Source organism: Amblyraja radiata, chromosome 12, assembly GCF_010909765.2.
Source record: "Amblyraja radiata isolate CabotCenter1 chromosome 12, sAmbRad1.1.pri, whole genome shotgun sequence".
NCBI classification, from domain to species: domain Eukaryota; kingdom Metazoa; phylum Chordata; class Chondrichthyes; order Rajiformes; family Rajidae; genus Amblyraja; species Amblyraja radiata.
Genome location: NC_045967.1, coordinates 57,398,975 through 57,415,367, shown reverse-complemented (window position 1 = coordinate 57,415,367; position 16,393 = coordinate 57,398,975). Strand labels below are relative to the sequence as shown.

Sequence of the window (16,393 nt, the reverse complement as noted above, 5' to 3'; positions counted from 1 at the left end):
AAGCCTTCTGAAAGTCGATATAACATATCCACTGGTTCTCCCTTATCCACTCTACTAGTTACATCCTCGAAAAATTCTATGAGATTCGTCAGACATGATTTACCCTTCAGAAATCCATGCTGACTTTGTCCAATGATTTCACCAATTTCCAAATGTGCTGCTATCCCATCTTTAATAACTGATTCTAGCAGTTTCCCCACTACCGACGTTAGACTAACTGGTCTGTAATTCCCCGTTTTCTCTCTCCCTCCCTTTTTAAAAAGTGGTGGTGTTACATTAGCTACCTTCCAATCCTCAGGAACTATTCCAGAATCTAAAGAGTTTTGAAAAATTATCATTCATGCATCCACTATTTCTGGGGCTACTTCCTTAAGTACTCTGGGATGCAGCCTATCTGGCCCTGGGGAATTATCGGCCTTTAATCCATTCAATTTACCTAACACCACTTCCCGGCTAACCTGGATTTCACTCAGTTCCTCCATCTCATTTGACCCCCGGTCCCCTGCTATTTCTGGCAGATTTTTTATGTCTTCCTTAGTGAAGACAGAACCAAAGTAGTTATTCAATTGGTCTGCCATGTCCTTGTTCCCCATGATCAATTCACCCGTTTCTGACTGCAAGGGACCTACATTTGTTTTAACTAATCTTTTTCTCTTCACATATCTATAAAAGCTTTTGCAGTCAGTTTTTATTGTCCCTGCCAGTTTTCTTTCATAATCTATTTTCCCTTTCCTAATTAAGCTCTTTGTCCTCCTCTGCTGGTCTCTGAATTTCTCCCAGTCCTTTAGGCTGCTTTTTCTGACTAATTTGTACGCTTCATCTTTTGTTTTGATACTATCCCTGATTTCCCTTGTTATCCACGGATGCACTACCTTCCCTGAATTATTTTTTTGCCAAACTGGGATGAACAATTGTTGTAGTTCATTCATGCAGTCTTTAAATGCCTTCCATTGCATATCCACCGTCAACCCATTAAGAATCAATCGCCAGTCTATCTTGGCCAATTCATGTCTCATACCCTCAAAGTTACCTTTCTTTAAGTTCAGGACCCTTGTTTCTGAATTAACTATGTCACTCTCCATCCTAATGAAGAACTCAACCATATTATGGTCACTCTTGCCCAAGGGGCCACGCACAACAAGACTGCTAACTAACCCTTCCTCATTACTCAATACCCAGTCTAGAATAGCCTGCTCTCTCGTTGGTTCCTCTACATGTTGGTTTAGAAAACTATCCCGCATACATTCCAAGAAATCCTCTTCCTCAGCACCCATGCCAATTTGATTCACCCAATCTATATGTAGATTGAAGTCACCCATTATAACTGTTTTACCTTTGTTGCACGCATTTCTAATTTCCTGTTTGATGCCATCCCCAACTCCACTACTACTGTTAGGTGGCCTGTGCACAACTCCCACTAGCGTTTTCTGCCCCTTAGTGTTTCGCAGCTCTACCCATATCGATTCCACATCCTCAAAGCTAATGTCCTTCCTTTCTATTGCGTTAATCTGCTCTCTAACCAGCAACGCTACCCCAACTCCTTTCCCTTTCTGTCTATCCCTCCTGAATATTGAATATCCCTGGATGTACAGCTCCCAGCCTTGGTCACCATGGAGCCATGTCTCCGTGATCCCAACTATATCATAGTCATTAATAGCTATCTGCACATTCAACTCATCCACCTTATTACGAATGCTCCTTGCATTGAGACACAAAGCCTTCAGGCTTGTTTTTACAACACTCATACCCCTTATACTATTATGCTGAAAAGTTGCCCTTTTTGATTTTTGCCCTGGATTCTGCATTACCAGTATTTCTCACCATCTCAGCCTCTAAAGGAGCAGCATGTGGGGTTCTGGATGTTGACAACTTACCATCTGATTGCTGTATACTGAGAATAGCTCAGTGTGTGAATGGTGGGTGGGAACGGTTCTCATTGCTTGAGGTCCGACAAGATGAAACTCCCACGATTCCATTGTCTGTTTCTCCCCAGTCTGCCGCCGATGGAGATGTGGGTGAAAGTGACGAGAACGTGGAGCGAAGCAACTGGTCCTCGAAGACCGACTACCTGCTCTCAGTGATCGGCTGTGCTGTGGGTCTGGGCAACGTCTGGAGATTCCCTTACCTGGCATACAGGAACGGAGGAGGTACTGTAGAGGTTTCACAATACTCAAGAGGGAAAGGCAGAAATCATGTCAACAATTAATTGATTTAGAAATAGCATTAAATTCAAACATACATTTATTATGCAGGGTAAAAGTGTGGTTTCAATAATGTTGATAAAAATCTCACAACCTTAAATCATACATTTTTCTTGCAATGTATATAATTGGACACTGTAGGAGCCATTCTTGTTTAGGCTGATTACTGTTAGCATATTTTATTATTTTGTCTAGATATTTCTTGCAGAATTATTTTGTACGTTTAGGGGTGGTCTTTTGATACGTAGATGGGTGTGACATACATCGGATTAGGGCCTACCACTCCACGGTGAATCCAATATGTATTTTAAAACCAACTGTTTAATGACAACATACATTAGGATCTAAAAGTTTCACACTGTCACTGTCGAGTAGTCATGGTCCTCTAGTCATGGGGGTGGGGGATTGGGCGGGGGGGCCTCACAAGTGAAATAGCTTAGGGCCTCTCTTTATCTAAATTTGGGCCTAATCATTAGGCCAGCGAAACCATTGGGAGTGGTCAGCTCGACTGGAGCCGGCAGGAGAGAAGGAATGCATTTTTTTTACCAGTTCAGATAGTAAGAACGAAAAGCTACAATTTGGATAAGAATAAAGAGGATCTGGTATGTTCACTTCTTTGTTTTTACAACAACCATTAAAGAATCAATGAAAACTGGAAATAACGACTGGAAGATTCATTTTTCTTATCGACTGTGTAAATTTGTTCACTCCTCCCTGCCTGTCTAGTAATGACAATGCAAAGGATTAAAATTGCCATTACATTAAAGTAAAACAACTCCTCTCTATGAGTGGGATTGAAGCAAAAACTGGAACAAAGAATCTGCCTGACGTCGTCAACTGGACAAGGTCACCACCTGCGCTTAGCTGAATACGAAGATTGGAAACTTTGAAAGTCAGCGCAGGGAATCGTGAGTAAATGGACAGCTACTGCATTAAGTTTTACTGGAAAGCTGCAATATGCTGTATTGGAAAAGCTAAAAAGCTTTACTTGGAACAACTTCTATAGGAGATGCTGTATTTGGAATGGCCAAGAAGGCTGTATTTAAAAGGCTGCAAGCTGTATTGAAACTGCTAAAAAGCTTGATTGAAAAGCTGCATGAAGCTGACTTGAAAATGGCTGTTATTATGGAAACACTGACCTTGAGAGTCTCTATGTTATCTATGTTTTGAATTCCCGCTGATTGTTTTGAATTCCAGCCTGATAAGCAAATGGCTTTACGTCAACACGTCATTACATTGACGCGTCTTAAAGGGATAACCACCAGTATGTTTAAAGCTCCGCCACAAGAGGGCGAAGTGGAACAGGATTCTGGAAAATGTGAAAAAAAGAACCATTAAATTCACCGACAAAGGCCAAGCATTGTTCTTGGAAAGACACCAGAAGTCAAGCCACACGGTATGTAATCAAGCTAACAAGTGAATTGAAAAGCTGAAGGAACTCATGAAATTAGATGAAAATGCGAAGGAAGTACAATCTAACCTGGTTCCATTAATCAAACTCTGCAATGAAGTAAGAGGAAATCACAAGTCATTACTGGAAATACCACTGCCTGAAGAGGAGTGTGAAAGGCAAAATAAGTGGTTTCAAGAAAGAATGGAATTTTTTGATGGTTTAATGGAAGATGTAAATAGGTGGTTATCTGAAATTGGACAACAAATTACGCACTCGACGGTTGGAGGTGCTAAACAACCAAGTGTTGTAAACCAGGGAATATTAGACCTGAAGACCTATTTCAAATGTCTCAAGACGAAGATCAAGTCCCAAATTTGGTTATGCAACATGTGCATCTTCAAGGGTCTCGGCTCGTAGTGAAATTCAAGCAGATAGGGCTGCTCTCTTGGAACAGGCTGCCGTCAGGAGAAAAAGGCACGAGCTAGAGGCACAAAAGGAGCAATGGAACAGAGGCTGTACTGGCAGAAACCAAAGCCAAGCTTGAGCATGACGCACAAGAAGAACATTTCAAAAGAGAGATGGAACAGTTGGAGATGGAGCTGTCGAAAACTGAGGAAAGGATCAATATACTTGAGGGCAAGGGTTCCAGAAGCGGCTCAAGAGTATCTCATGGAATGAGCTCTTTTATGGAAGAAGGAGCTGCTAAATTAAATCTACAGACAGATAAGTATTGGTCTGATCAGGTGCAACAAAGACAGAAAGGTCTGAAGAAGTGTTTTGGCCCGAAACGTTGCCTATTTCCTTCGCTTCATAGATGCTGCTGCACCCGCTGAGTTTCTCCAGCATTTTGTCTGCCTGCAACAAAGACAGAATGTGTTGATGGGAATCGAAGCTAAAAGGCAAAAGCTCTTGGTAATGAACACAAAATTGCCAGTGCATACATGAGCAAGGCCTTTGCTTGGTCAGTTATCAAGGCGGAGGATATGAAGGCATTGCATGCCTTTTTGTTGTTTCTTAGAGGTTGTTGCAATGCAATGGAACATCTCACCTACCTGGAGGAAATGAATGTTGCTACCAATATGAAGACTATCCTTCTAAAATTGCCTTACAGGCTCAGAGACAAGTGGAGGGATAGTGCATGTCAGATACAGAAAACGCATGGACGTTGAGCTAAGTTTCCTGATCTGGTGGATTTCTTAGAGTGGCAAGTGGAGATAATGTCAGATCCACTTTTTGGAAGCATTCAGGATCCTGGAACAAATGCCAACTGTCAAAGGTTCTTCTTTTGCTAAAACATGGGAAAGATCAGGACCAAAAGAAAGCAGTTTTGCAACCACTGTAATACCCGTAGAAACAGCAGTGAAAGGAAATCCAACAACAGGTGGAATGAAAAGAGACGTGTCCACCATAAACACTTCTTGTTTGTCTATTTATCTTCTATACATAACTAAACCTCTGATCTTGTTTATATATGGTATATGGACACACTTATCTGTTTTGTAGTAAATGCCTACTATGTTCTGTGTGCTGATGCAAAGCAAGAATTTCATTGTCCTATACAGGGACACATGACAATAAACTCACTTGAACTTGCACTAGAAGTTCGAGAGAGTCCTCCTTGACATACCGACTCTCCATAATCTTTTCAGGAAGTAGAGGCTCTGATGTGCCTTCTTTATAATTGCATCAGTGTGCTGGAACCAGGAAAGATATTCGGAAATATTCACGCCCAGAAATTTGAATTTTTTTACCCTTTCAACCTTTGTCCCATTTATATAAATGTGATTGTGGGTTCCTATCCTACCCCTTTCAAAGTCCACAATCAGTTCCTTGGTTTTGGTGGTGTTGAGAGCCAGGTTGGTGTGCTACTTCCCCACAGCTACTTACCCACAGCCATCAGGCTATTAAACCTGGCTCGGACAAAACTATTAATAATCATAGTTTTGTCCGAGCCAGGTTTAATAGCCTGATGGCTGTGGGGAAGTAGCTATTCCTGAACCTTGTTGTTGCAGTCTTCAGGCTCCTGTACCTTCTACCTGAAGAAATTAGAAAAGCTAAAAGAAGATATGAGGTTGCTTTGGCAAGTAAGGTGAAAGTAAATCCAAAGGGTTTCTACAGCTATATTAATAGCAAAAGGATAACGAGGGATAAAATTGGTCCATTGGAGAAACAGAGTGGGCAGCTATCTGCAGAGCCAAAAGAGATGGGGGAGATATTGAACAATTTCTTTTCTTCGGTATTCACCCAGGAGAAGGATATTGAATTATGTGAGGTAAGGAAAATGAGTAGAGTAGTTATGGATACTATGAGTTTCAAAGTAAAAGAAGTACTGACACTTTTGAAAAATATAAAAGTGGATAAGTCTCCAGGTCCTGACAGGATATTCCCTAGGACATTGAGGGAAGTTTGTGTAGAAATAGCCGGGGCTATGACAGAAATATTTCAAATGTCATTAGAAACGGGAATAGTCCCCGAGGATTGGCGTACTGCGCATGTTGTTCCATTGTTTAAAAAGGGTTCTAAGAGTAAACCTAGCAATTATAGACCTGTTAGTTTGACTTCAGTGGTGGGCAAATTAATGGAAAAGATACTTAGAGATAATATATATATAAGCATCTGGATAAACAGGGTCTGATTAGGAACAGTCAACATGGATTTGTGCCTGGAAGGTCATGTTTGACTAATCTTCTTGAATTTTTTGAAGAGGTTACTAGGGAAATTGACGAGGGTAAAGCAGTGGATGTTGTCTATATGGACTTTAGTAAGGCCTTTGACAAGGTTCCTCATGGAAGGTTGGTTAAGAAGGTTAAACTGTTGGGTATAAATGCAGGAATAGCAAGATGGATTGAGCAGTGGCTGAATGGGAGAAGCCAGAGGGTAATGGTGGATGGCTGTTTGTCGGGTTGGAGGCAGGTGACTAGTGGGGTGCCTCAGGGATCTGTGTTGGGTCCTTTGTTGTTTGACATCAATGATCTGGATGAAGGGGTGGTAAATTGGATTAGTAAGTATGCAGATGATACCAAGATAGGGGGTGTTGTGGATAATGAAGAGGATTTCCAAAGTCTACAGAGTGATTTAGGCCATTTGGAAAAATGGGCTGAAAGATGGCAGATGGAGTTTAATGCTGATAAATGTGAGGTGTTACACCTTGGCAGGACAAATCAAAATAGGACGTACATGATAAATGGTAGGGAATTGAAGAATACAGTTGAACAGAGGGATCTGGGAATAACCGTGCATAGTTCCTTGAAGGTGGAATCTCATATAGATAGGGTGGTAAAGAAAGCTTTTGGTATGCTAGCCTTTATAAATCAGAGCATTGAGTATAGAAGCTGGGATGTAATGTTAAAATTGTACAAGGCATTGGTGAGACCAAATCTGGAGTATGGTGTACAATTTTGGTCGCCCAGGAAGGATGTCAACAAAATAGAGAGAGTACAGAGGAGATTTACTAGAATGTTGCCTGGGTTTCAACAACTAAGTTACAGAGATAGGTTGAATAAGTTAGGTCTTTATTCTCTGGAGCGCAGAAGGTTAAGGGGGGACTTGATAGAGGTCTTTAAAATGATGAGAGGGATAGACAGAGTTGATGTGATCAAGCTTTTCCCTTTGAGAATAGGGAAGATTCAAACAAGAGGACATGACTTCAGAATTAAGGGACAGAAGTTTAGGGGTAACATGAGGGGGAACTTCTTTACTCAGAGAGTGGTAGCGGTGTGGAATGAGCTTCCAGTGGAAGTGGGGGCGGCAGGTTCGTTGGTATCATTTAAGAATAAATTGGATAGGCATATGGATGAGAAGGGAATGGAGGGTTATGGTATGAGTGCAGGCAGGTGGGACTAAGGGAAAAAAATTGTTCGGCACGGACTTGTAGGGCCGAGATGGCCTGTTTCCGTGCTGTAATTGTTATATGGTTATATGGTAGCAGGGAGATGAGTGTGTGGCCAGGATGGTGTGGGTCTTTGATGATACTGCCAGCCTTTTTGAGGCAGCGACTGCGATAAATCCCCTCGATGGAAGGAAGGTCAGAGCCGATGATGGACTGGGCAGTGTTTACTACTTTTTGTTATCTTTTCCTCTCCAGGGCGCTCAAATTGCCGTACCAAGCCACGATGCAACCGGTCAGCATGCTCTCTACTCTGCACCTGTAGAAGTTAGAGAGAGTCTTCCTTGACAAACCGACTCTCCGTAATCTTCTCAGGAAGTAGAGGCGCTGATGAGCTTTCTTGATAATTGCATTAGTGTTCTCGGACCAGGAAAGATCTTGAGAGATGTGTAAGCCCAGGAATTTGAAGCTCTTGACCCTTTCAACCATCGACCCGTTGATATAAATGGGGCTGTGGGTCCCCCTCCTACTCCTTCCAAAGTCCACCATCAGTTCCTTGGTTTTGCTGGTGTTGAGGGCCAGGTTATTGCGCTGGCACCATATGGACAGCATATGGCACCATATCTACAGGTGCACAGTAGAGAGCATACTGACTGGCTGCATCGTGGCTTGGTTCGGCATCTTGAACGTCCAGGAGCGGAAAAGAATGCAGAAAGTTATGACCACTGCCCAGTCCATCATCGGCTTTGACCTCCCCACCATCGAAGGGATCTATCGCAGTCGCTGCCTCAAAAGGTCTGCCAAAGTGCAGCGCATCCAGAACCTGAAAAGCAGATTTCACAAGAATGTAGCGGCCTGGACGAGGTCAGGAAAAGGCCAGACGTCAGCCAGGTTCAACAGTAGTTTAATGTCACAGCGAGAACACACACACCCCCAAGAAGGACCTCGGGAAACCAAGTGGCAGACCAACGCCCCTGTCCCTCAATAGCGGGGTGGGATGACCTAAGGAGCGGCCTAACCCCCAGGGACCACTACAGAACCCCCCCAAGAACCCGACGCACGAAACGTACAGGAGGGCGCACATGGCAGCCAGCTCGGGTGCATACCATGCCCGGCACAGGAACAGGCAACTGACCAACAGGTGCAGAGGATGGAGTAGCCACTGGAGGAGGTACCCTAGACAGAGGGCGCTCTCGCATACGGAGCCGCGCTACCAGCACTGGCCGATCAACGTGAATATGCGCCGGCTTCAGCCGCGCAATCGAAACAGTCTCATGCCGATCCCCCATGTCCAGGACGAATGTAGATGAGCCATGCTCTACGACGCGGAAGGGACCCTTGTACGGCCGCTGGAGAGGTGTTTGATGATCATCCCTACGAAGGAAGCCGAACTAGCAGTCCTCCAGAGCAGAGGGAACGTGCGGACGGAAGGATCCAAGACGAGATGTGGGCACAGGCGCCAGCTTTCCCACCGTCTGCCGAAGAACTTGCAGAGTGTCTGAAGGCTGCTCCACCTGGCCCCGTGCCAATGGGACGAACTCCCCGGGCACCATCAACGGAGACCCATACACTAACTCTGCGGAGGAGGAGGCCAAGTCCTCCTTGAGTGCAGTGCGGATCGCCAGCAAAACCCACGGGAGAGCATCCACCCAGTCTGGATCATTCAGCCGTTCCTTCAGGGCATCCTTGAGTTGGCGGTGAAACCGCTCCACCAGTCCGTTCGCCTGCGGATGATACGCTGTCATGTGGTGTAGGCGAACCCCCAGGGGTCGTGCCATGGCCGACCACAGTTCCAACGTAAACTGAGGCCCCCGGTCGGATGTTATGTCCAGTGGCACACTGAACCGGGCGATCCATTGCACCACCAAGGCTCAAGCACAAGTGGCTGTTGAGGAATCAGGTAGCAGAATGGCTTCAGGCCACCATGTGAAGCGGTCCACCACGGTGAAGAGATAGGGCATGTCCTGGGACGGCGGCAGCGGCCCCATCATGTCCACGTGAATGTGGTCAAACTGCTGCCGAGGGATGGCGAACTCCTGCAATGGCGCATGCAACGATGGATATGTCAAAGACTAGAGGGCGTAGTTTTGAGGTGAGAGAGGCAAAGTTTAAAGGTGATGTGTGGAGCAAGTTTTTGTTACAATGAGGGTGGTGGGTGTCTGGAACATGCTGATCGGACTGGTGATGGAGGCAGATATGACAGTGGCATTTAAGAGGCTTCTGGATAGGCACATGGATTTGGAGGGATATTGATTAAGTGCAGACAGATAAGAGTTGATCTTGGCATCATGTTCAGCATAGTCATTGTGAGCGAAGGGCCTGTTCATGTGCTGTATTGTTCTATGTTCTATATGTCTAGCTCTTTGGCATTTTTGAACATATACATTTTTAGACACACCCACAGATATTCAGTCTTTACAAAATATCATCTTCACTCCTAAATTGTGTTGACCATTTATTTTGTTTATTTGTGCCAGGCCTAAATTTTCTCCCTTCGTCACTCGGTAAGTCAAGGATAGTTTGGACTGAGTCTAGTACTCATGCATAGACATTGTGTGGCTTCATTTATTCAGCTGAACTCCACGGTATACTCTTTCCTGATTGAAAGGCCTACATTACACAACATGTTTTTATTCCTTTGAAATATTTCAAAGAGTTTAGTAGCTCACATGCAGGCAAACAGTGCTGAGTAAAAGATCCACACACAGGAATGACATACAGTTCCAACCCGAAACGTCATATATCCATTTTCTCCAGGAATTCTGCCTGACCTTTCAGTTACTCAAACATTTTGTGTCTAACTTTGACATAACTGGTTAATCTGTTTTCAGTTTGGGTGAAACCAGGGGTGTCAATGTGCATGCCATCATGTAAATAGCAAGTTTGGCCAGCATTTGTCTGGAAGCTTAATTTGAATTTCATTTGCCAGAACAGTTGTCAGGTCTCAGTGTAACATTGCATTGGAAAATGATACTTTATTAATCTTTATTAAAATTATTTATTAAATATTGTATTCAATGGGGGGTTTTCCGGGTATACTTTTTGCATATCTAGTACATTTGGTACAATCTGCATTCTACTTGATTGGTGGTTGTATAGAAATTGAATTTTATTTAAGTAAACAAGGTCAGAATTAATAACCCAGATATCTCTTCTGTTGCTGATGATGGAACATTCTAGTTAATTGGAATTATTATGATTTGGAAACAACTACTGCTTGAACAATGATTGCCTTCATGGTTTAATGAATGTTTTGTGCAATTGCAATAGGACGTCCCAAATCTTATACTCAATATTCGATCTATGAATGTTAGCATGTCATACAGCTTTATCACAACTCTCTCAAACTGTGTCGTCCCTTTCAGGAAGCTATAGATTGCAGCCCAAGGTCTCCCCATACATCAAAACTCTTACAGCCCCTGCCATTTATTCTTCATCTCTTACCAGAAAATGACCTCCCAAAGTGTATTAGCTCACACTTGTATGATATAAATAACTATCTATCACAGTTCTGCCCAACTTTCCACCCGATACACATTCCACTGTATCCTTTAACAACCTTCTTTGCTACCTATGACTCCACCAATGTTCATGTTGTCTGCAAACTTACTAAACATAGCCCATACATATCAGACAAGTCAATAGGCTGGTTAGTCTGACTTCAGTGATTGGTAAGATTTTAGAGTCCACTAGAGTAAGTGCAGACCCGTTAGGTCTGCTCCCCCAAAGCAATATTCCACCACTCACCAGTTCCCCAACACGACCCATTCCCCCAACGCAATATTCCACCACTCACGCATAGCCCCCCAATTGTGCAGGCGCAGCTCATTTTTCCACATCCCCAGCACTCCCTCCCCCTTTTCACCCACCCTCTTCTCTCTTCCTCCCCTCCCCAATCCCTCCCTCTCCTTTCCTCTACCTTCAGTCACTCCCTCCCTCCATAACTCCTGACCTCCCTACCCCCCTCCTATCCCTTTATTCGCCCACATTACCTCCCCTATCCCCGACTATCCCTCCTCACCTCCCCCACTGCCTTCCTCTCCCTCTATTCCCCACTCCCTACATCCCCCACTCACCCTCCTCTCCCTCTACTCCCCCTCCTCCCCCACTTTCCCTATTCTTCCCCCTCTCCTCCTACCCTCCCCAATCCTTCCCTCACCTTTCCTTTTCCCCACCCTCAGTCACTCCCTCCCTCCTTCCATAATTCCTCTCCCTACTATCCTCCTCTCCCTATATCCACCCTCCTCCCCCAATCTCCCTCCTAACCTCCTCCACTTTCCCCTCCCTCTACCTCCTTACCCCCTCCTCTCCCTCAATCCCCCCATTCTCCCTCCCCACCTCCCCAGGATCTCAAGGTTGCCGCTCCTCTCCCTTCTTGCGTGCCCCGGAGGAGCATCAGACGTCGACGCCCTCAGAGCCAGGCCCAGCGCCCAGGTCTCGGGATCCCTAGCATGAAGGCCGCGCCGGCAGGCAGGCAGGAGGGCCGCGCCAGCAGGAAGGTGGGCGCCGGTAGGAAGGTGGGCACCATCAGGAAGGTGGGTGCAGGCAGGAAGGTGGGTGCAGGCAGGAAGGTGGGCGCCGGCAGAGAGGCGGGCCGCGCCGGCAGGGAGGTGGGCCATGGCCGGTGACTGGCAGCAGAGGTGACCAATCAGTGCTGTGATGGTGCAGGAAGGGACATCGCCATCCCAGCCGTGACTGACAGGAGGGGAGATCAATCTGCACATGCACAGTTTTAAGATTATTTAACCTTAATAACTTTTAAAATATACCACCGATCGGAACAAAACTTGGTGCATTTGCAGCACGGGACAACGATAAGTAACGTGGCGAGAAATCTTAGCGCTATTGTACCATTTTTGTGCAAATGTAAAAACAACGCAAACCAGAAGAGAACAAGATGAGAGTTTTAGTTATGAATAGAAGATAGATTATAAAGGATGAGGTTACGGCGTACTTAGAAGTTCACGATAAAATAGTCCGAAGTCAGCATGCCTTTGTGAAGAAGAAACAGCAGGACAGACAAAGGAGAGTCAGTTGATGTTGTTTACTTAAATCTTCAGAAAGCCTTTGATAAGGTACCACACGTTAGGCTGCTTAGGAAGGTGAGAGCCCAAGGAACTGTATCAAAGGGTAGATACTAGCATGGATAGCAGGTTGGCTGAATGGCAGAAGGCAAAGAGTGGCAATAAAGGGGGCTTTTTCTGGTTGGCTGCCAGTGACTAGTGAAGTTCCGCAAGGGTCGGTGCTGGGGCCGCTACTCTTCACATTGGATATTAATGATTTGGGCAAGGGGATTAAATGCTTTGTGGTAAAGTTTGGGGATTATATGAAAATAGGTGGATGGGCAGGTATGTCGTGAAACAAGGGACTCTGCAGGACTTGGGCAGGTTGGGAGAGTGGGCAGAGAAGTGGCAAATGGAATATAGTGTAGCAAAGTGTGAGTTATGCATTTTGGTAGTAGGAATAAAGGCATAGACTATTTTCTAAATGAAGTGAGAATCCCGAAATCGGAGGTGCAAAGGGACTTGGGAGTGCTGGTACAGGATTCCTAAAAAGTTAATCTGTAAGTCGAATTGGTAGTGAAGAAAGCAAACACAATAGTAGCATTTATTTTAAGAGGGCTTGTATACAAAAACAGGGATGTAATATTGAGGCTCTAAGACTGCATTTGGAATATTGTGAGCAATTTTGGACACCATATCTGAGGAAGGATGTGCTGGCTCTGGTGAGGGTCCAGAGGAGGTTTACATGAAAGATCCCAAGAATGAGTAGGTTAATCTATGATGAGCGTTTGTCAACATTGGGCCTATACTCGCTGAAGTTTAGAAGAATGAGGGTGGGACCTCATTGAAAGTTACCGAATAGTGAAAGCCTTGGATAGAGTGGATCTGGAGAGGATGTTTCCACTACAATACAATACAATACCGTTTATTTGTCATTAGAACCTCACATAAAGTTCAAACGAAATTTGGTTTCTGCAGTCATACAAGAAAAGAACCAAGACACACACCAACACAATTTACACAAACATCCATCACAGTGCATCTCCTCCTCACTGTGATGGAAGGCAAAGTCTTGTCTCTCCCCTGCTCTCCATTCCTCTCCCGATGTCAAAGTCAAAGCCCCCGGCGGGCGCTAGCAAGTCCCACGGCCACTTAAAGTCGCGCCGGGCGATGTAAGGCCCTGCTCCGGGTCTTGATGTTTGTGTACACTAGTGGGAGAGTCTAGGACTAGAAGTCATAGCCTCAGAATTAAAGGACATTCTTTTAGAAAGGAGATGAGATTTTTTTTTATTCAGAGGGTGGTAAATCTGTGGAATACTTTGCCACAGAAGGCTGTGGAGGCTGTCAGTGGATATTTTTAAGGCAGAGATAGATAGATTCTTGATTAATACAGGTGTCAGATGTAATGGGGAGAAGGCAGGAGAATGAGATTAGGAGGGAGAAATCGCATCTGGATAAACAGGGTCTGATTAGGAACAGTCAACATGGATTTGTGCCTGGAAGGTCATGTTTGACTAATCTTCTTGAATTTTTTGAAGAGGTAACTCGGGAAATTGATGAGGGTAAAGCAGTGGATGTTGTCTATATGGACTTCAGTAAGGCCTTTGACAAGGTTCCTCATGGAAGGTTGGTTAAGAAGGTTCAATTGTTGGGTATTAATGGTGGAGTAGCAAGATGGATTCAACAGTGGCTGAATGGGAGATACCAGAGAGTAATGGTGGATGGCTGTTTGTCAGGTTGGAGGCCAGTGACTAGTGGGGTGCCACAGGGATCTGTGTTTGGTCCACTGTTGTTTGTCATGTACATCAATGATCTGGATGATGGTGTGGTAAATTGGATTAGTAAGTATGCAGATGATACGAAGATAGGTGGTGTGGATAATGAAGTAGATTTTCAAAGTCTACAGAGAGATTTATGCCAGTTGGAAGAGTGGGCTGAAAGATGGCAGATGGAGTTTAATGCTGATAAGTGTGAGGTGCTACATCTTGGCAGGACAAATCAAAATAGGACGTACATCGTAAATGGTAGTGAATTGAGGAATGCAGTTGAACAGAGGGATCTAGGAATAACTGTGAATAGTTCCCTGAAGGTGGAATCTCATGTAGATAGGGTGGTAAAGAAAGCTTTTGGTGTGCTGGCCTTTATAAATCAGAGCATTGAGTATAGAAGTTGGGATGTAATGTTAAAATTGTACAAGGCATTGGTGAGGCCAATTCTGGAGTATGCTGTACAATTTTGGTCACCTAATTTTAGGAAGGATGTCAACAAAATAGAGAGAGTACAGAGGAGATTTACTAGAATGTTGCCTGGGTTTCAGCAACTAAGTTACAGAGAAAGGTTGAACAAGTTAGGTCTTTATTCTTTGGAGCGCAGAAGGTTAAGAGGGGACTTGATAGAGGTCTTTAAAATGATGAGAGGGATAGACAGAGTTGACGTGGATAAGCTTTTCCCACTGAGAGTAGGGAAGGTTCAAACAAGAGGACATGACTTGAGAATTAAGGGACAGAAGTTTAGGGGTAACATGAGGGGGAACTTCTTTACTCAGAGAGTGGTAGCTGTGTGGAATGAGCTTCCAGTGAAGGTGGTGGAGGCAGGTTCGATTTTATCATTTAAAAATAAATTGGATAGTTATATGGACGGGAAAGGAATGGAGGGTTATGGTCTGAGTGCAGGTAGATGGGACTAGGGGAGAATACGTGTTCAGCATGGACTAGAAGGGCCGAGATGGCCTGTTTCTGTGCTGTAATTGTTATATGGTTATATGGTTATTATATGGTAAATAGATGAGCCATGATTGAATGGCGGAGTAGACTTGATGGGCCAAATGGCCTTATGACTTTAATTATATAATACAAGTTAATTATATCTTACAATCAAAAATCCCAGCATCAATTTTGTTGTGCACCACTTGTTGCAGATTTCCAGTTCGAGAAACACCCATCAACTGCCACCCTCTGCCTCCTCTCACCAAACCAACTTTGGATCCAGCTTACCAGCATGCCACAGATTCTTGAGCCTTAACTTTCTGGGCTATCTTACCATGTGGGCTATGTTACTATATTCACAGAAGTTACTTCAGTGAACCTATTTAGGGCCCTGGCATGGTCTCAGTTCACAGAGACTGAAGATAAATACATTTTCTCTCTCAGGATTGATGTCTCAGTTGTGGGGTAGAGTGGTAGATAGTTGGTTACATAGAGGTTGGGGGGGGGGGGGGGGGGGGGAGAGGAAGATTGTTGAGTCTACCAGCAAAGTACATATTAGTTGAGAATCGGGAGTTATTGATCAGAATGTCAGTGTTGGTGGGAAAAGAATGGTCATGTTAGAGGTACGTATTTGCCTCAGCTAATTTTGTTCTCAAATGCCGTTGTTATTTTTTCAGGTGCATTTCTTATTCCCTACTTACTAATGTTGGCAATGGCTGGGATGCCGGTATTTTTCTTGGAATCGTCCTTTGGGCAGTTTGCCAGTCGTGGACCAATTGCAGTGTGGAAAGCCGTGCCAATGTTACAAGGTGAATGCTCATTCAGTTATGTCAATTTGGTCAATAGAAATATCTAAATTCATGAGAGATATGGATAACTGATAGTTAACTGACATGCTTGCTATTCTGATGCAGTTGCATTTCATAGCTCTTATATTCCTTTGGTTGAGTTTTTCCCCTCCCCTCATCAATGATTTATCACCATGACCGCACCCTATCCCTTTGCCTGTCTTTCCATTTGTCTGGTCCAACACTCCCCAACCTCTCCTCAATTTAAATCTAACTTCTTTCCAATAATATGTACATTGTGCTCTCTAATTTTGGATAATAGCCTATCCCTCCCACCAGCCTTTTTCCCCAATCTCTTCCCCATGCCCTACCTAGATGCACATCCATTTCCCCCACTATTCCCCCCTAATCTGAGGAAAGACATTCTTGCCATAGAGGGAGAAACATAGAAACATAGAAATTAGGTGCAGGAGTAGG

General features: G+C 44.4%; 1 protein-coding gene across 1 annotated transcript in view; it reads left to right on the top strand.

Moving 5' to 3' along the window:
• LOC116979250 (sodium- and chloride-dependent neutral and basic amino acid transporter B(0+)-like) overlaps positions 1–16,393 on the top strand; it is an 82,457-nt gene that overhangs the window by 10,473 nt on the left and 55,591 nt on the right. The window contains exons 4-5 of the mRNA XM_033030850.1: positions 1,994–2,147; positions 15,806–15,937. Coding sequence (XP_032886741.1) covers positions 1,994–2,147; positions 15,806–15,937 — 286 coding nt within the window. The remainder of the gene's footprint in view (positions 1–1,993; positions 2,148–15,805; positions 15,938–16,393) is intronic.